The 22017-nt window shown below is 27.7% G+C and overlaps 1 protein-coding gene across 2 annotated transcripts in view; it reads right to left on the bottom strand.

Moving 5' to 3' along the window:
• The window catches only part of LOC100206857 (cytosolic endo-beta-N-acetylglucosaminidase), an 80294-nt gene that overhangs the window by 9850 nt on the left and 48427 nt on the right, over nucleotides 1–22017 (bottom strand). Inside the window, exons 7-12 of one of the 2 annotated variants that reach the window (XM_065803391.1) lie at nucleotides 20747–20855; nucleotides 20447–20652; nucleotides 20226–20374; nucleotides 18335–18461; nucleotides 7865–7944; nucleotides 395–438 (exon numbers count right to left, since the gene is read on the bottom strand). In XM_065803391.1, the coding sequence (XP_065659463.1) occupies nucleotides 395–438; nucleotides 7865–7944; nucleotides 18335–18461; nucleotides 20226–20374; nucleotides 20447–20652; nucleotides 20747–20855 (715 nt within the window). Of the gene's footprint in view, nucleotides 1–394; nucleotides 439–6012; nucleotides 6452–7369; nucleotides 7945–18334; nucleotides 18462–20225; nucleotides 20375–20446; nucleotides 20653–20746; nucleotides 20856–22017 lie in introns of those variants that run through there. The other variant, XR_010640043.1, reaches the window with a different exon arrangement.

Genomic DNA, 22017 nt, shown 5'->3' with positions numbered 1-22017 from the left:
GCATTTTTTTTAAAAATTTTTGCATCCAATATATAAACACTAAACCTTGGTAATTAAGAACTTTTTAAAATTTGAAGTATTTACCAATAATAAGGTTGAGTCAACATGTGCATGTAGAATCCATTTAAAAAAGGATAGGAAATTTACCATAAACATCATACATATCAAACATTATGATATTATTAGTTAAAAATAAAATTTAAGAAAAAAAAAAAGAAAAAGATTTTTCATTATTTTAATTTTCATTTCATTAAATTACATATGTAATTTTATTACATATGTAATTTAACATGTAACTATGCATACTTTATATGTAACCCACAAAGTATCTTATGTGCTATTAATAAAATTGCTAAAAAATTATTCTTCAATAAAATTATAGTATAAAAAATACCTTAATTTCTCCTAGCAAGACTGTAAATGGCAGCTTCTCATCAACTAATTTAAAGTAGAATAAAAATGGATATAGAAGTTATTAAAAATGAAAGAAATAACTTAAATTCTAAACAAAGAATAATAAAACTGTGATTAAAAATATTTTAAAATTATTCGGAAAATATTTTGAAACTTTATGGTGTGAAAAAAGGAAAACTTTTAAATCAAGCTCTTGTTAGTTAGGGATTTGGAAAACAAATGAAAGTAACCAATAGCTTATTTTAAAAATAAATCAACAACATCATCAGCTGACTTGGCTTTTTTACTACGTTAAACTAATTTTAAAAATTAAGACACAGGTTTGCATATTACAAATGTTTGTGATCGAGGATCTACTAATATGTCTTATGTTTGCTTAAATTTTCCCTAAAATTAACAATACTTTTCAAAGTCTTCATGTAACAGAATTCATTCAATTTTGATCATCCACATTTAACAAATAGCATATCTTTTAAGAAAAAAACTTAAAGGAACATTATAAGCATTGATATAAATGGTGAAATTATTTTTAAGCAACACCCTGTTGCGCTCTAGCATTAAAAGAAGCCTGTTTTTATCAGCTGGACAGGCTAAAGTATTGAAAGCCAAGCATGTCATTGACTTTAAAGACTTTAATAATATTTAATAATAATAATGTTAATATTAGCAAAAATAATAAAAATAACAGTAATAATAATAGTAATAAGAGCAGACTACAACATTTATTTTGTCTGATTGTATCTGATTATATCTGTGGAACAAGGCAACTTTTGATACCCCCCTATGGTAGTAAAGTGGTTATTTGATTATTTGTTCTTGTATTTTATGTTTATGCTTTTGAAAATATTTACTGTTTTGCTTAAAATAATTGTGCTTGGCAATTTGTTTTAATTTGGAATAACTTGGTTTGGAAAACAATTTTCATGTTGAATAAATTTTTGTTGATTGTCTGGCTAGTTTATGAACTTCTTTTCTTGTTCCACTTGCTTAACTATGTTGGTAGCTTGATCCACTTTTTTGATTTGATTGGATCCATATGACTTTGCTGAATTCTTTTTAAATTTTAAAATATTGAACTCATTTTCTATATTCAATTCCTTTTTTAAATTATGAATTTGAATTCATAATTTGAAAAGTCACCTTTGAATTTGAATTGAAATGACCTTTTTTTCTTCTATTTTTCAAGGGGATGAATTTCATAAGTGCAAACTGGCAGAAGTTTGAATGGCGTAAGTGCTAACTGGCATAAGTGTGAACTTGCATAAGAGCAAACTGGGATAAGTGCAAAGCAGTTGCAAAATCTGGCATAAGTGCAAACTAGCATAAGTGCACCAAACGAATTAGCAAACATTGGCATAAGTGCAAACTGTCATAAGTGCGAATCAGCTGCAAAAAATGGCACAAGTGCAAACTGGCATAAGTGCACTAAAAGAATTTGCTAATTCGATTTGGTTGAACTTTTGAGAAATTTCTTTGTTAAAATTAAAGTAAAAATTTGGTAATTGTTTGTTGTTTTCAACTTTATTTTCTAAAAAGAAATCCCAGGTTAAGAATAGATAAAGTCCTGATGACCTTTGTTTGATAGACTTTGAGATACTTTAGCTAACACTGAGATAATTCTTGATTGTTTTTTATGATCAAATCCAAGAAGTTTTGACCAAAAGTTGGTTCTAGAAGAATTCATGATAGGAAATTTGAACTTTGTTGGTCTAGGAAATTAATGACTTATGGCTTGCTATTTCATTTGCATTGAACCACTTGAGAGTTCCACTTGATTTTAGGAAAATTGAAGTCTTCTGTAAGTAAAAGGTTTGAGTAGTTATTTAAGTTGATTTCGGGTTTTGATTCTGTAATGAGGCTAACTAGTTAATTACATATTGTGATTAAAGTGGACAATATAAGCATCCCATCAGTAATAATCCCTTTTTTATTTTTATTTGACAACATTTCACTTCAATTTCAGTATTTGCCAGATTTGGATTTGTTTCTCCATATGACTCTATGTCATTTCTTATATAAATAACAACTCTACTATTTTACTTCAATTAATCTCTATTTTTCATATACTTTCATATACATATACAGTACAGATTGTAAGTTGTGTCAGTGAAGTGTTGGTGAACGTTTCAGTAATGCAAATATGTGGAAAACTGTTAGCAATTATTATGGAATTAAAGTTATCCCATTTATTGTTGAGCAATGTGTAGCCTAATGACATGCTGCCTCACATTGCTACCTTCAACTATGATTGGTATCTTATCTTTGTATATGCAGATGTTTCGATATCAGTATCTTAGGTTCTTTGAGCTTTTTACAGCTTTTCCTTGTACTTGGTTGCTTGGTTACTAACTCTTACTAACTAAATTTGTTTGAATTGATAAGGTCAAGATTAGCAGCCTTAAGTCAAATAATTTTGAGCTTTAAATCATTTACACTAACAACTGTCTTATTTTACCAGGTATCTAATAGATTTATTATCAGTTTCTATGTTTAATCTGATATTTTGCTTATTTTGACCCAAAAAAAATAACTATTTCAATGAAAAAATATAAAGATTTAACAGTGAATTACAAAAAAAAAAATTAAAAATCACTGTTATAATAATAAGTATAAAAATTGCAACAATTAATTAAAATAGTTTAAAAAATAACTAAAAAAAAATTTAATTGATCCTCACAAATTTTTTTTTTATTTTTTAATTTTTTTTTAAACATCTTTGCTTTCAACAAGGCTGCAAGCAGCCACTAATCAAAGTTACTGAAAGAAAAAAGATAAAGATTGTAGAGCAAGATAACGATTGACAGACGACTTAAAGGATTGCAAATTATATGAATCAGGAAAGCAAGATGAAGGAAGCGAATTCCAAAGAGATGATGTTTGAGGAAAAAAACTAGACAAATAAGCGCTTTTGGAGCAGGAACAGTTACAGAAAAAGGATGCGCTTAATTGAATGACGAGTAACACAAGAATGAATTTTAGTAAATGGCACAAGAGACGCTAGCTCTTTAGAGCAGTGCCCATTATAGTATTTGTAGAAAAGAGAAAGAGAAGCAACATTACAACAATGTGATAATGGTTGGAGGTTGGCTGCTAGAGCAGGTCCAACTACATTTACAATGCGTTTTTGCACCTTGTCTAAAAGAGAAAGGGCATCATTAGAAGCACCGCCCCAGATATGGAACCAGTATTCCATACAAGGCCGGATTTTGAGATTTATAGAGATAGAGAATAGAATCCAAAGTAAGAAAGTGGCGAGCTCGATAAAGAGATGCAACCTTAGCAGATGCTAATTTTGCAACTGATTAGATATATGTTTTCCAAGAGTTAGAGATAACCCTAGAAGATGAAGAGTGGATGACTCATCGAGTACATCACCGTTCATAAATATAGGAAGATCTAAAATATTGCGGTAACGATTGGCTGAAAAAAATTGAGTTTTATCTGAAATAAAGTTCACCAGCCACTGTAAGCCCCATGCTGTAGCAGAAGTGAGATCCTTTTCAAGCTCAAATGCCCCCTCCAAGCAATCAGAGGGTGTTGGTTTCTTATCACGACAAGAATAAATGGTAGTATCATCAGCAAACAATGCCACTTTAGATGTGAGAATATCTGGAAGATTGTTAATGTAAATTAAAAAGAGTATAGGGCCGAGGATAGGACCTTGAGAAACCCCTGAAGTTACAGAATAAGAAGAAGAGTGCTATCCATCGAGGCAAACTTTTATACTACGATTGGAAAGAAAGGATTTAATAATCTTAAAGATGTTGCTGGATACACCATAAGAAGAAGGATTATGGAGAAGACCAGCATGCCAAACTTTATCAAAAGCTTTAGAAATGTCAAGAGCGATGGCCTTAACCTCTCCACCCTTATCTAATGCATGATAAAACCTATCAGTTATTACTGTTAGCAAATCAGCTGTAGAACGAGAAGATCGAAATCCATATTGATGGTCAGAAAGTAAGTTATTAGATTCAAGATGAGAAATTAAGTGTTTGTTAATTAAAGATTCAAAAACCTTGCTTATGATAGGAAGAAGACTAATGGGACAGTAGTTAGACGAATCAGATTGTTCTCCAGAATTTTTGGAGATAGGGATAATAGATGCCGCTTTCCAGCAGGCTGAAAAACAAGACTCTGATAAGCACTTGTTGAATAGTTTTGAGAGTATAGACGACAGCTTAGGAGAACACTTCTGCAAGACAATAACAGGTATGTTGTCCGCGCCACAAGCTGTAGAAGAGTCTAAGCAGGATATCACTTTAGATACAGAAGCTGGAGTGATATGAATGACAAGCAATGGATCAACCTGTTTGTTGGCAATATCAGGTAGAACGCAACTAGTGGAATCAAGAAATGATATTGATGAAAAGTTTTTAGCAAACAATTCAGCTTTGTCTTGAACCATATAAGAGAGGTGGAATTACATATTTGCCCTTATTATTGATACTATTAAAGATTCTCTAGAAGTCATGAGAGCCTAATTTTTGAGATAAGATACGAGATTTTATGACCTGAGAATAGCGGGCTTTGGCGTTAAACAAAACCTTTTTACAATTGTTTCTAGCAGTAATAAACAGACGTCTGTTTTTTGGAGATTTGTTTTGCTGATAAATATGGAAGTAGCTGTTTCGATTGGCAATTGCAGCAGCACAGTGTGAGGAAAACCATGGAGGAGAGTGAGGCTTGACCTGTAATCGTCGAGAGGGAACAAAAGATTCCATGCCAGCCTAAATCCACGAAGTTATGTAAGAAGCACATTTGTCAACAGGAAGACGAAAGATTTCTACCCAAGGGCCATCACGAAGAAAATCACAGAAAGAATCCCAGTCAGCTTTACTGTAGTTGTAAGAGGTTCGATAATAAGAGGATTCAGGTGATGAAGAAGAATGAGATATTAGTTTTAGAGAGATCAAACTGTGATCAGAAGCACCTAAGGGTGAATGTGGAGAAACTGAGCACTGACTAGGATCAGAAACAAGACATAAGTAGAGTAGAGAAGGTAAGTGATTCGGATTGTCTGGAAAGCGAGTTGGAAAGTTTTTAAAGACTATTTGAGTTAGGGATTGAGAAAGGCAAAAGTTGTGGGCTTTAATGCCAGCAGATTCACTGACACTAGAGCCAAGCCATTCAGAGTGGTGAGCATTAAAGTCACCGACAACAACTATATTAGCTGATGGATAAAGAGAGAGGGCTTGGTCAATATGATCAGAAATAACATCAAAAAGAGTGCAGTCTTGAGATGAAAGAGAGCGATATAGAACAAAGAGAAAGGCAATAGAGTGAAGTGGTGCTAAACGAAAGCACATGAAAGAATAGTCTGTGGATTCAAAACTAGTTTCAGAACAAATGGGTGAATTCTTACGAATGTAAATGCCCAGGCCAAGCATGTGACTATTGGACTCTTTACCAAATTAGAGGAAGATAACCATCAACACTAAGATCACAAGATGAGACAGCTGAACTCAAATTAGTCTCAAAAAGAGCAAGTAGGTCTGGTGAACTTTGCAAGAGATATGACTCAACAGAAGAAAAGTTACTTCGAAGACCACGAATATTAGTGAATTATAGGTTTACAGAACTTGGTGATGATAATGGTTTTTTGTGTTTTATAGTTTTTGGTACTTTATTCATTTTTAAATTAGATTGAAGAACTTGACTCAGAGCATGGATAGTACTCAAAACACTGTTTAATAGGCCAAGCAATTGCCTCACTACTACTAATAAACCCTAAGCCCTAAGAAAGGGCTCCAAATATGGCCTCCGCAATGCACACCAAAAGTACAAACAGGGACACCATCCATGCGCAACATGGCACTGTTAATACTTTGATATTTTTCAGCTGTTGATGGAATCAGCCTCTCTGAGAGCTACCACAGAGTTTGGGAAACCTGACTACAAGATGGCCTCAGAGCCATAAAACTGAGTTTTAGAGCTGTACCCTCATTAGGAGATAATAGAATGAGTTGCCTAGTCATAAAAACACAAGCAAAACCCATGCATCAAGTCAAGAAAATCCAGCATTCAACATCCTAAACTGGAAACAATATATTAAAAATACATCTGCGCCAGCCTAATAGATGAAGAAGGGGTGCGAGGCTGATCAACAGATAGAATCTGTTTACCCTTTAAGTTTTTGCCTAGGAGGCCTTCTACAAGACAATAGCCGGGTGCATTTAACATCTGCCCAAGATAAGTATTTTTATCGAGACACCATCTCTAGCCTTTACTCAACCAAGAGCCCCAAGGCAGGGAGTGTTTCAAGTCGGAAATGGCATCTCCTAGCCTTTGCCTAAAAAGGCGTATCCTACAAGGCAGCAGGACATGAAGCAGATTGTACTGGGTTACATGTTACCAGTAGCAGGATAACCTGATCTGACTGATAAATAAAAAATAAATAAAAAAACTTTATACTGTAATATAATATTACAGTAATACAACATAGACTACAGCAATTGAATGTTGATAAAAAGTCAAAACAGCACTTTGTTAGTATTGAAACAAAGTATAAAACTCCAAAAAAAGTTAACAGGTACTAAGAATTGATAATACAAGAAAAATAAGTTGAACGCTCAAAACTAATACAGCAATAATTGACCAGCTAACAAAAGGAATTAATAGAGTAAAAAAAGTCAAAAAGTCAAAATAGAACTGGACAATAAAAGCTAGAACTAGTATAGAAAATACAAAAAAAAAAGAAAGAAAAAAGAAAAGAGTACTTGAATAAAATTTGGTATCAAAACTATATAAGAAAACAATGAATGTAAAATTTAATTAAAGAAAGGAATTAATGAAACCAAAATCTCAAAAAAAAAGTAATGTTTTAATTAGAGTTATTTTCTGAAGGTTTTAAGTTTGTTTATACTTTCTTGGCCAGGATTGCAATCATTATTTTCCCATAATTCAAAAGGTTGGAAAGGCCAACTTTGTGAAAAGATTTTACCCACTTTATCACAAATAAACTTTACTTTTATTAGTGAAGAAAAGCCTGAAGTGTCACAACAACCAAACAAGCTTGTTTCTGAGATTAAATTAAAAAAAAAGATTTTAAATGCTTCTTACTCACCTCACCAATTATTTCATCTATTATTAATTATTTCATATTATAATATAGTTGAAATAATTAGGGAGGTAGTATAAAAATAAATCTTAATGTTAATCTAAACAAAATTGAAGTATCTAGGTACTTATGTTTTGTGAAAATGGTTCCACAGAACATACCAGAATGGAATTTAAATTATTTCACAGAATTTTAAAGTGTATAAGCTTTGATGCACAGATTTAAATTTGTATGTTAAATAAAAAAGCTTATTTGATTTTGAATAAAAAATCCTTTCTTTTTCTTCTAATGACATAGTAACAAATATTCTTCTGTTAAACATTAATAATAAGTATATAAATACATTAACAACTTAATATCTAAACATTAATAATAAATAAGTTATCATACCATCAACTATTCCTCCAGTTGCAAGAATAACTCGAATTTCTTGTAAGCAACAACTTTTTTGTGCCACAAAACTATAACTTCTAAAAATTATTTCATCTATTTCAGTTTATTTGGAATTAGTTAAAATATAAAAAAAAATATTATTCTTAATAGAAAAAAAGTAACACATTTTACATTTTCTTTTATGTTATAAAGGTACATATTTTACAAATTTTACAAATTTTATAAAATATATTTTATAAAATGTATTACATTTATACATATTTTTAATTTAAAAATATTTATAAATGTAATACATTTATACTATTTTTAATTTTCTATATGAAATTATCATAAATTAATGTATGCTTTTAATAAATATTTGTTACATAATAAAATATAAAAAAATAAAAATTTTATTTTTCGATAATATTCTTCCAGATAACAACTATGTATTTATGATTTATAGGTAACAACCTTATGTTATATTTGCTTGAAATATATATAAAATTGAAATAATAATAATTATAACATAATAATAATATGTAAGTCAAACTCATATGATAAAGTATTTTTCATTAAATTAAAAAAACTTAATAATACATAGCATATATTAATACAGCATAGCAGAATGAAAGGCTGCAAAAGTTTTTCAGATGAACTTTTTTCCAGTTACAAAACAAACCATGTTTAATATATATATATATATATATATATATATATATATATATATATATATATATATATATATATATATATATATATATATATATGTATGTATATATATATGTATGTATATATATATATATATATATATGTATATATATATATATATATATATATATATATATATATTTATATATATGTATGTATATATATATATATGTATGTATATATATATATATGTATGTATATATATATATATAAACATATATATATATTAAACATATATATATATATATATATGTATATATATACATACATATATATGTATACATATACATATATATATATACATATATATATACATATACATATATATATACATATACATATATATATATATATATATATATATATATATATATATATATATATATATATATATATATATATATATATATATATATATATATATATATATATATATATATATATATATATATATATATATATATATATAGTCTTGCATGGTAGTCAAAAAGTTTCTTCCATAAACTGTAGTTTTGAAAAGAGCGCTAATAAACCAGACCAGAAAGAGTTTAAAAACTTGAATGTTTTTTTTTCTGCTAAAATGATAGACTGCCTGCCCTAACCAAACCCTCAGTCAATGTAGCAGCACTTTGTTGCGAGTCAGGCTATAACATAGTCAATGTAGAAGCACTCCGTTTCAAGTCAGGCTATAAGATGGTCAATGTAGAGCACTTCATTGCGAGTCAGGCTATAAGATAGTTGATGTAGCAACACTCCTCGCATGCTTTAAAAACATTTTTTAATAAAACAAAAACACTATTAATTAAAAAAGATTTTCTAATTATTATTATTGCGGTTTTTAAAAAACGATAAAATTTAATGTACTTCCGCATTAATTTAACTGCTTTGACTTTTTTACAACAATAAAATGTAGCTTAATTGTTAAAGTTGCAAAATTGTTGTCAAAAGAGGCTTTTTTTACCATAAAAGTCTCTTTTGACTACGAGATAAGGATATATATATATATATATATATATATATATATATATATATATATATGTGTATGTATACATATATATGTGTGTATATATATATATATGTGTGTATATATATATATATGTGTGTATATATATATATATATATATATATATATATATATATATATATATATATATATATATATATATGTATATATTTTTTGCATAAATGTTCATGTAAGGTATATATTTAAAATGGAAAAAAATTGTAATATTTTAAGAAAATATACTATTGTAACATTAAATGCAAAAGAATAATCTAAATATTATTATTCTAATATAATATTTTTAATATTAACATAAGTCATTTTAAAGTAGTTTCTAAGCTTTTCTAAATGCATTTCTTTATTCCACACGGTCTTTGAAGCAAGGTCTGCAAGCAAATTAGAGATGATAAATTTTTTTTAGTAATCAAGAAGAACTGATGTTGTTCTTTGTTTAATTTATTTTGTTAAACTAGTAGATATATAATAACAAATGTTTGTTTGTTATTGGTTGTTTACTTAGTATGTTTAAATTTTTAAGAACAAAGCAAAGCAAATGTTTTTTTTAGCAATTTGAAAGAGCTGAAGTGCTTTTTAGTTATCTTAATTCACTTTATTGTTATTTTTTGTTATTAGAAGGGTTAATAAGAATAAAATTTTTTAGACAGTCAAATTTGTACTGATATGAGTAATTTAACTATTTAGTTTTATTTTAGGTTAGAATTTTATTTATACATATAACATGAAAAACTAAATAAAATAAGACTGTTATTTGTTCATATGTAAGTTTATATGCATAATTGTGGGTATATTTCAGTATACTTTATATTTTTCTGTATCTGCATGTATTTTCTCTCAGAAAAAATAATAAGGAATAGAAAAAATAAAAAAATAGCTACAAGTAGATGAAAATGAATGACTATGCTTCTCCAAATTTTTTTGTTTAAAGCGTTGTGCTTTTTTTTTAAAGGTATGTGAGTATATATATTTTAATAACTGTTAAATTTGTTTGTAAACTGTTTCATCTTTTTTATTACTTATGATTAAAATATACTGACTGACATTTAAACATTGCTTTCGCATTTCTTTATTATTTTAACAAGTTTAAGCATTGTAGTTCTTTGTTTAAATAAAAATAGTTGATGTTATTAAACATTGTTTTATATTTTGAAAAACATATAAGTTCATTTTATAATCAGTTTGTATTTATTGTTTTGTCGCACTACCTTGTAACTTATATAAACAGTTACATGTATAAACTTATAAAATAATGCAGTTTTCAATAAATCCTAAATTAAATATATTAATCTTTTATTTAAACTAGTTAAAATTTTTATTCAATAATTGTTTTCCAGAATTGATCTTAATATAAACCAGCTGTTAACTAATAAGTTGAACTGTAAGGTTTATATATTATATATACTCTAAATTAATTCTATTTGATTTAGTTTTGAATATAGCGCTTTACAAAAGACATTTTGTAAAGAAATATATTATTTTGAACAACTTTAAAATATTATTTTCAATATATCTTTATTTAATTTTGACTACAGTTGCTTAATTTAATTTTTTTTAATCTTCTTTTGTGTAAATAACGACGATTTATGAAAGTTACTTATTTTATTCTATTGGTCACTTAAAGTAGTGATAACTAGTTTTATAGAAAAAATCACAATTCTTAAGAATATTTTGCATTTATTTTTACTACTGTTTATATTTTTATTGATAATAGTAAAGTTGAAATAGATATTATTAGGCTCAAAGAAATTATTAGTAGAACAAGGACTTGTCTAACCACATTGTCCTAAATGAGGTAACAATGTGGTTAGGCAAGTTGAAAAGAATTGTTTCAGAAAGGAAAGAGATACAAAATGTTGCTGTTCAAGGAAGAATGCACTTTATATCAAAAAGTAATACTATTCCAGGTTACAATTATTTAGGAAAAACAAACCAGATCTGTCAGAATAGTGATGCTAAAAGCTGCTGATGAAACACACATTTTCTATGTTACAATAATAGGAAGATAGCTTTGTTTCACTTTTTCTGCAAGCTTTACAAGATGTATTTAAATGGAGTTATATAGAGCATATTTCCAATATGAATTTTTTTAAATATATTAAAATTTATAATGCTTGTTTTTCTTTTGCGTTATTAACAGTTAATGTTGTTTAACCTATGAACCATAGGTTAAACAACATTAATCAATTTTACATCATGTAAGTAACCTTTAGCCAGATCAAGATATTTCTCCAACATTATCAACTATGACCCACTTGCAGCATCAATGCACTTATCAACTATGACCCATTTTAACATCAATTGCACTTATCAACTATGACCCACTTGCAGCAGTAAATTTTAGAATGCAATAGCATGACAATAAGATGGTGCTCCACCTGTTTCCAGAAAAGTTAATTTAAGGGCAGTGTCTTGCTTTCATAGAAATAACCAAAACAAACTGAGAAGCAAGCAGTATGATGCTTTACTTGAACATGTAAACAACCTTGGAAACAATCATGTTGTTAGACCAGAGCGCATTACAGTTTTGTCATCAACATATGTAGGAAGTCTTTCAAAGAAAACTTTAAAAATGCTATGGCTTTAATTAAAAAGTATGGTAAACCAGATCTTTTTATTACTTTTGCCTGCAACCCAATATAGTGGTGTGAGATAACTGAAGAAATACGCAAATGTGTTTTTAAATTTTATTAATTTATAGTTTATTATAAGTATGTACACATTTTAATAAAATAAATATATTTTATAAAATGTGCACATAAAATATCATATGTTCAAAGTTTGAATATATTTATATTCTGCTTTTGTTTATGTTTTAAAAGCAGTGCTACTGCTTAGTAACACAGCTTAACTAAGACTAAATGTGAACCTTGCTATAGTTAGTATCAAAGTATAAATACTAGAACTTGTTAAGCTGCATATCTCTTTTTTTTCTTATTTTTGTTTTTTCAAAGTTGCCAACGTTAATTTCTTGAACCCATCAGATAAGTGCTATTTTTTATATTTTAATTGAAGTTCAACTTTACATATCTACTTTTTATAACATTCTTCTTTTTATTTCTCATTACTAAAGCTACTCATAGTTAATTTTTGTGTAAAGCTAGCTAAATATAACTTGCAGTGTGTGTACTAGGTTGTTAAATTAACTATTTTTATTGCTTTTTTATTGCCTATTTTGAAGTCAATAAAAAATATGTAAAATAAAGATTTTGTAATTTAACAAGAAAATTTTTTTTCAGGTATTGACAGGCTGTACTTGGCTTTCCTTCTCTGGTGCCTGTTTTAACCTAATTTTAAAAAGAAACTAATAACTTATTATGTGGTCTTTTTATGCCGATAACTAAACGCCAAGACAAATAGAGCAGAGCTAAAATGGTTATATATTAATAAATTTGTATTTTTTTTATTTTTTAGATAATATATAAAGTTAATTTGTTATTAATGATTTATTTATTATTATTACACCTACTCTTCATCTTCTAGGATTAACTCTTACTTCCAATCTTTCTTGGAAACCATATATTAAATCGGTTGCAAAATTAGCATCTGCTAAGGTTGCATCTCTTTATCGAGCTCGCCACTTTCTTACTCTGGATTCTATTCTCTATCTCTATAAATCTCAAATCCGGCCTTGTATGGAATACTGTTGCCATATCTGGGGCGGATCTTCTAATGATGCTCTTTCTCTTTTAGACAAGGTGCAAAAACGCATTGTAAACATAGTTGGACCTGCTCTTGCAGCCAACCTTCAACCATTATCACATCGTCGTAATGTTGCTTCTCTTTCTCTTTTCTACAAATACTATAATGGGCACTGCTCGAAAGAGCTAGCGTCTCTTGTGCCATCTAATAAAATTCATTCTCGTGTTACTCGTCATTCAAATAAGTGTCATCCTTTTTCTGTGACTGTTCCTAAGTGCTCCAAAAACGCTTATTCGTCTAGTTTTTTTCCTCGAACATCAGTTCTTTGGAATTCGCTTCCTTCATCTTACTTTCCTGATTCATATAATTTGCAATCTTTTAAATCGTCCCTCAATCGTTATCTTGCTCTACAATCTTCATCTTTTCTCTTACAGTAACTTCCAACTTTAATTAGTGGCTGCTTGCAGCCTTGTTGGAAGCGAAGATGTTTAAAAAAAAAAAAAAAAAAATTTACTAATAACCATATTACAGGATGCTTACAGCTAGTTATCTATTGGTAAACTTTTAAATACCAGAGATTTTCACAATTTAAATATTCATTTAAATAAAATATCAATGACACCCATAGTTATATCCATGACACCCATGACACCCCTAGTTAAGACATGTACCAGAAAAAATTTGAGTGTGTTCTAATGTGGTGTTTAAGGAAACTGTGCATTACTTTAATTAGCTAACTGTTTTAAAATGTTTTTGTATTAGTGTTATTTAAAATTTAAACAACTCCGCAATCAAAACAATTAGATTTAAGTGATCATAAGCCATCGAATCAAGATAAAAAGTAAGAAAAAATTTTCCATTATCTGGTTGAAAATTCTGGTGTATCAAACAAACCAATTTCTAAAAAGTTGCAGATTGCTTTGAGAACAGTGTAGAGTGTTGTGAATTAAAGACACTGATATAATTAAAAGATAATCAGGGAGTGGAAAAAAAAAGTTTTTGTTTGACGAGATCTTGTTAAAAAAGTTAAAGATGCCATAGACAGAAATCCAGAAATTTTTGTTCGAACTTTATCAAATAAATTTAAGACAAGTGCTTTCACTATACAACGAGTGAAGAGAAATTGCTGCTATAAATCTTATAAAAAAAAAAAAATTCCTCGTTGTGAAGAAAAGCAAGTAAATGTTACAATTCGTTGTTCAAAACTGCTCTATAAAAAATTATGTGCTAAAAAATCTTGTTTGATTATTGATGATTAAACTTATCGTGCTGGACATTTCCGATCTCTTTCAGGACAACAATATTCAGCATTTAATCACAGAAACTGAATTCTAAACATAAATGCATTGGAATGGAAAAAATTCGTAAAAATTTTTTAGTTTGACAAAAGAACTTCTAGTTTTGTGACTACGGGGAAAATTAACACCAAAATATACAACATAGAATGCCTCAAGAAGCGCCTTTTGTTGTTTTAAGGATCTCATACAAGTAATCCATTATTTTGAGCTGATTTAGCATCATGTCACTACTCTGAGACAACTTTAAACTGATTTAGAAGACATAAAATTGATTTTGTTGAAAAACACTACAATCCACCAAAATGTCCCAAGTTAGGCCCTATCGAAAGACATTGGGCTATTGTCAAAAGAAAACTAAGGTTCAATGTAAAAGAAACTAAGAACATCCAAGACTTCAAATTAAAATGATTAGAGCTACCAAGAAAGTCCAGCCAAAGACAGTGCAAAATGTAAAATGCAAAGTGCATGCATTCTCAGATACACAACTTCACAATCTTTCTAAAGTGAAATTTAAAAATTTTAATATATGTACTTTTAATATATGTATCAAAATAGACTTTCTTCAAAATATTGGCACAGATTTTTTCTGGTACATGTTTTATATGTTATTTTTGATTGAAACATAAGGTAAATACGTGATATAACAAATAATCATATATATACATATATATATATATATATACATATATATATATATATATATACATATATATATATATATATAGACATATATATATATATATATATATAGATATATATATATATATATATATATATAGATATATATATATATATATATATATATATATATATATATATATATATAACGGATGATAACTAAAAATCCAGACAAAGTTAAAGTTAATTTTGCTTCGTGTTAAAATAAGTATACATATAAAATATATTTATTTAGGTCACATATTCTTATTTTAGAAAAACATAAAAAGTATTTGAATCAATCATTTAAAAATGAAGGTGAACCAAAAAACAAAGATGAGCAACAGAAAAAATCTCGCCAAAACATACACAGTAAAGCCTTTCTTGCTGAAAATATTCCAAGAACTACCATTTATGATATAATAAAACGCTCTGAAAACAAATTTGGACATGAAAAAAAGCCTGGAAGTGGTCATATAGCCAAAAAAATGCCAAAAAGTAAGGTTTCTAAGCTTAAAACCATGTTTGACCATTAAGATGGTATTTCACAAAGGCAAATTGCTCGTAAATTCAGTATTTCGCAACCGTATGTGAATAAAATACTCAGAAATGAGTCTGTTATCAAATGTTATAAAAAGCAAAAGATTTCGAAGCGAGATGACTAAATGATGCTAAGAATTCGAACATGCTGCAGTCGGCTTTACCAAAATTAACGAGACTTTAAATGGATCATTGACGATGAATCGTATTTTACTTTAAATCACAGTTCGATAAATGGAAATGCTAGTTACTACTGCAGTGGTACTTTATTGACTCCACCGAATGTAAAATACAGCCAAAGAAGTTTCCAGAAAAAATAATGGTCTGGATTGCTATTTTGGCCAAATGTACCTCAAAACCATATTTTCGAGAATCTAGCAACGCTATCAACCAGTTTATTTACTTAGAGCATTGTGTTCAAAAGAGACTTATCCCGTTTATAGAAGTGCATCATTTAAATGATAATTTTTTGTTCTGGCCAGATCTTGCATCTGCTCATTATGCCAAAAGCGTATCGGAATATTTAAAGGCTAAAAATATTAAAATTGTACCAAAAAAAGATAATCCGCCAAATTTATCCGAATGCAGGCCCATTGAAAATTTTTGGTCAATATTGAAAGGTCTTGTGTATAAGAATAATTGGCAAGCAAGAAAACTTTCACAACTTAAAGAAAGATTTAAGTATTATTTGACTAAAGTTGATCCTAATGTTATCCAAGAAACAGTTAGTCGCACCAAGCATTTGACGGTGTCAGACAAAATGGAGCGATTGAATCAAATTGAATATTATATTGAATAAATTAAATAATACTTTTTTTACTTTTTTAAAACATTAAAAAACGAGTGATTGAAATGATCCATTAAACTTTGTCCTGATTTTTAGTTATCACCCGTTATATATATATATATATAAAATAGCCTGCTGCCAGGGGCTTCAGTACATACATCGACTGACAAATAGCCTGACTCGCAGTGGAGTGCTGCTACATCGACTGACGGTTTGGCATGGGACAGCAATCTTTTCATCGATTTAGAAAAGCAAAAAAAGTGAGCAAGTGCTCACATAAATATGCTATAAGATATATATATATATATATATATATATATATATATATATATATATATATATATATATATATATAGACAAACAAAAATTTTTTTTTCACAATAAAAAATAAATAGACATCAGCTTGTTTATTTACATATTAGTATTTTTATGAATATCAAACTTCTTTTTGTATTTTTAGCATAAATTGACAGGCATCTATTTTATTTTTATTATGCTGATACATCTTACTAATTTCTGAGATATCAGCAAATATGATCATTAATATGCATTAATGCATATTAATGCATATTAATATGCATTAATATGCATTACATTTTATTACATAATATTTTGCGTCAATGTTTGTAGCAAAAGGTACAAAGTTCAAACCCCACCACATTCCTAACAGAGATGCATTTAAATGTTATTGCAGAAATGTCGCCTAAGAATTATAAGGTTCAATCTGACATTTTTTTAAAATATTTTACTGTTGTTATACTTCATGCATATAAAATATACCTTGTTAATGTTATTTATGTTTTCGATTTAACTTATAACATTATTTATATAATTTCTTAATTCTTTTTTTTGTTTTGTTAATAACTGTTAATCAAAACTTTATAAATTCTTATACCATATAAAAATAGGCTCGATAATTATCATCCAACAACTAGTAAAAAAAAGATATTATGCTTCAAATAATGATATATTGCTTCAATCAATGTTAAAATAATTTAAATTTTTTTATCACAAGATTTATTTTGGGTAAACTTAATGAATATAAGAAAGAAAAAAATTTTTTTAATTAGTTTAAAAAATAATACCAACTAGTAAAAAAAATCTCTTTATTAATAAAGCAAAACCCTTTGACACTACAGGCCTTTAACCTACGTCTTACTAAGCTTTCAGTCCTGATCAGCCATAGCTTTCAATAGTATTACTTATTATTTATTTATTTTTAAAAGCTTTAAAAAGTTTTTTTTTTTTTTGTTATTCACCTTCTTAAGGCCAAGAAGGCCACTACAGATGAGGAGGCTACTTTATAGTGGTTATAACCCTCTCTCAACTCTATAACTTCGAAACACGAACCTTGACAAACAAGGCCGCTGCGCAGAGAAACAAGTTGAGCGCGTTACTACCAGGGACGTGGTGGGGATCAAACTCAGAACCTCTCGCTTATGAAGTGAGTGCTTTACAACTACACCACTACTGCAAGTTACAAATTAACATTAATAGCAATCAACTAGGTACCATAAACCTGAGTCATTTTACCCACCACAAGTAATTTTTTAACTTGTAATAATCAAGCTCAAAAAGTCTTATCTGTCTATGTCCTGCTTAACATAAAACTAAAAGTATAAAAAACTTTTAACTTACATTTTTATTAATAACTACTTAAAACGTGTCAAGTCAAATGTAAAATTAAAACTAAGCTAAACACGTTTACAAACCAAAAAAAATAAATTAAATTACTAACTTAGCATCAAAATGTTTTCAGAATATTCTTAAATATCCTTTATTAGATTTTTAAAATGTTCAATTTTGAATAGAAACATAAAGCAAAATATAAATACCTTGTCAACCAAATACCTTCTGTATTAGTTGTCAAAGTTTGATTATTTAAAGGCTCTTGAAACACATATTGACTGTCTTGAAGATTAGTTATAGCATATGTTGATGAAACCGAACAATTCTGTATTTCTATATTTGGAAAATATAATCTTGTATAAAATGTATTCAAAAAATGCAAATGTTATAGCTATTATAAATAACAAGCTAGTGTATGTTATTATTCATAGTAAGGTAGTGTATGTTATTATTCATAGTAAGGTAGTGTATGTTATTAGGTCAATATGAAAATGACTACAAAACTTATAAAATTATTATGTTTTAAATTTCCCTGTACCTTGTATTATTCAAATGTGAAAAAAAAAATTATTTTGTTTTAATATTTTCAAATTTCCTTCAATTAGAGTTTGCAAAAACTCTGGGTTTTTAAGCAAAAACCCAACACAACTGGGTTTTGGGGTTTTTGCTAAAATTTGGTACAAATCTTGAGTAACAAGGTTTTTTTAATATAAAGCTAATTAGAAATAGAATTATAATTTAAAAAAATTTGTTATATTCAAAATGTAAGTAGATTATATATTCTTCAACATGGCAAAACTTCACTCAATGGAAAGAAATATTTAGCAGTACATAAGTTTTACCACTAGGAAGATCAGATATATTAAGCAGTATGTCAGTTTTATGATTCAGAAAATCAGAAATATTTAAAAGTACATCAGTTTTATCATTTAGAAGATCAGAAAAATTTAGCAGTACATCAGTTTTATGATTTAGAAGATCAGAAATATTTAACAGTATATCAGTTTTATTATACAGATAATCAGAAATATTTAACAGTACCACAGTTTTACCAATCAGAAGATCAAAAATATTTAGCAGTACATCAGTTTTATCACTCAGAAGATCAGAAATATTTAGCAGTACGCCAGTTTTAACATTCAAAAGATCAGGTGCAAGATTATTTAAGTTTTATTAGTGATTCATCTTATTCTTCGATTTTTTTCATTTAACTGTAATGAAGGTGCAACCATTTCTAAATTTATTGCCACAACAACAAATAATGATAAAATAGATTATTATATACCTTTCTAATTAGATTATTTATTTAGGATGAATTAGAATTTGCAAGGTTTTATTTTTCAGCAGATATACTATTCAATGTAGAAGAAAATCTTGAATTTACCAAGCTGTTCAAAAAAACTTAGACTTCTATACAAGCCATTAAATAGAAAACAGATATCTTCAGAACTCTTAATAAAGATTAATTAAGAATTAATCAATTTAATAAAAAAATTATCTTTATATACTATAATATTATATATTATAATATATAAAAATTTGATAACTATTACATTTATAAAAATAAATTTTTTATTATCATTAGAACAGCATCATAAGTGTTAATGGAAATTTATTTATGAATGGAAAAACTATAAATAAAAAAATTAAGACCATAAACCTTTAAAACCTATTAAACTAGGCTTTTGGGTTGGTATTTAGGTTTAGGTTTTAGAGTACTAACCCTATTTTTGAGTACCAACCATGTTTTTGGGTACTAACCTTGTTTTTGGGTACTAACCCTGTTTTAAATTCTCTATCCAGAAAAGACTGCCTTTGATGATTAAAAAAAGCATTAGTTTTGTTTATCAAAAAATAATAAAAAGTACAAAAAATTACACTTAAAGTGACTACTGATTATACTATATTTTTTCCCCCTAACCATTATTGAAAAGCAAAAGAAAAACAAAAAAGCTTAAAAGAAGCTTTTTTTTAAAGTAAACAAAAATTACACATATTGTAAAAAACTATAAATTTAATGTGTAAGCCTTTCTAAACAATCATATTAATAACATTAGCCAGCGTTTATGTTTTGTAATCAAAGAAAAAAACTTTTACCAGCTTTACTAGGATTAAACACAACATACGATGGATTGTCTTCTAACAATAAAAGCAAAAACAATTGAACTCTATCACTTGAGCATTTATAAGTAAATTCTACAGAATATTTAGTTGACTCCATTAGTTTAATATCGGTTTTAAATAATCTAGAAAAAAATACAATGACATCCAAAAGGTGTATCTACAAAAGACTAAGTATTACTTTGAATGTACAATACCTTAATACTGTTCTAGTTTGTTCTTCACGCGGCTTTGCTAATCCTTTAATGCAAAGGCATCCACCTCCATTATAAGCTTCTTCAGTTTGGAATTCAATGCAATCAACTTGCATGCCTTCTTTAGGACCTAGTTGGTATAGATTGTTAGAAAATGTTGGCTGAAAACTTTGTGCACTTAGATTTGTCCAAGGTTTATTTTGCAACATCTAGGACACCAAATTAAAATTTAATGACATATAATGTTATCAAGTCTTTATTAAGGTTCTTAATTATAATGTTACAAATATTTAAACTATTTACCTTTCCTTGTACAAACACCTTTGCTCCATAACCCTGACAAAATGAGGTAACAAAAGGAAGTTCATTAAGAAAACGTGGGTAGAGATATGCAGTTAACAATTCCCAAAATCTATTAATAAACAAATTACTAATAAAATAGAACAACATATGTTGACAATCAACTACATTCTTAACCTTTTGTACATTTCATCATCGAATTTCTTATCAATCAAAAGTTTATTAACAAAACAAAAGATTTAAATTTTTTTAAATTTAAATAGTTTTGATTACCTTTTTTTTTATATGGCTTTATACTTATATTGCTATAACTTTATAATATTACTTCATCTGTGTTAAACTAGGGTAGGGTGGGGTAATATGGATAGTTGAGGCAATATGGATATATTCAATAAGTATGCATGGAGTAAGTTATACATAATGCTAAAGCTATACATAATGCTAAAACCTGAAAATTACCAACAGTTTATACACATAATTAGCTTCTTTTTTTCTGCATTAACAATGTTTATATTTGATTTACATGAATAGTTAAAATGCAAAACATTTTATTTTGAAAAAAATGTAAAAAACATTACTTTTCAAAACTATTGTCTGCAGACTTCAGTAATATTACTTATCCAAGAATAATGATGTAAATTTATTAGTTGGACCATGATGTAACAACATATAAAATTTAATTTTATAAGCTATCTAACCCATTTTGATAAATAAACAAAAATCTAAAATGAGGTAAAATGATAGTGGGGTAAAATGAATATATATAAAATATATTAACATTATAGAACTTTGTTACAAAATCATAAGCTACATGACATTTATTTATATACTTATGCTCACTTTTGCTTTTCAACTACATGTAATAGTTTTATATAATGCTACTGAACTATTTACAATAAGATCATAGTTCAAATTTGTTTTCCCTGAATGGCTAGGGTAAAACTTTAACTCCTATCTAAATATTTTATTTTTGTATTCCTCATTTTATTTATTTTATTATCATATTTTAATTTATAATTAAATTTTAAATTTTATATAATTAAAGTTAATTTTATAATATTTTAGATAAAATAAAAAGACTGAAATAAATTAGCAAGCCTGAAATAAAATATCAATGCAAGACTATTGGTACATACAATCACAGCAAATTAATGACATACAGCTTGTTAAGGTTGGGGAGTAAGTATACAATGTATCAAAGTCTTCTGGCCAAAAAAGAAAAAATTTTAACAGCTCAAGATGTTGTCGCAAGGGCTGCAAGAAAAAGAGAAGAA

Source organism: Hydra vulgaris, chromosome 08 (genome assembly GCF_038396675.1).
Source record: "Hydra vulgaris chromosome 08, alternate assembly HydraT2T_AEP".
Taxonomy (NCBI): domain Eukaryota; kingdom Metazoa; phylum Cnidaria; class Hydrozoa; order Anthoathecata; family Hydridae; genus Hydra; species Hydra vulgaris.
This window is presented reverse-complemented; position numbering and strand designations above follow the sequence as displayed.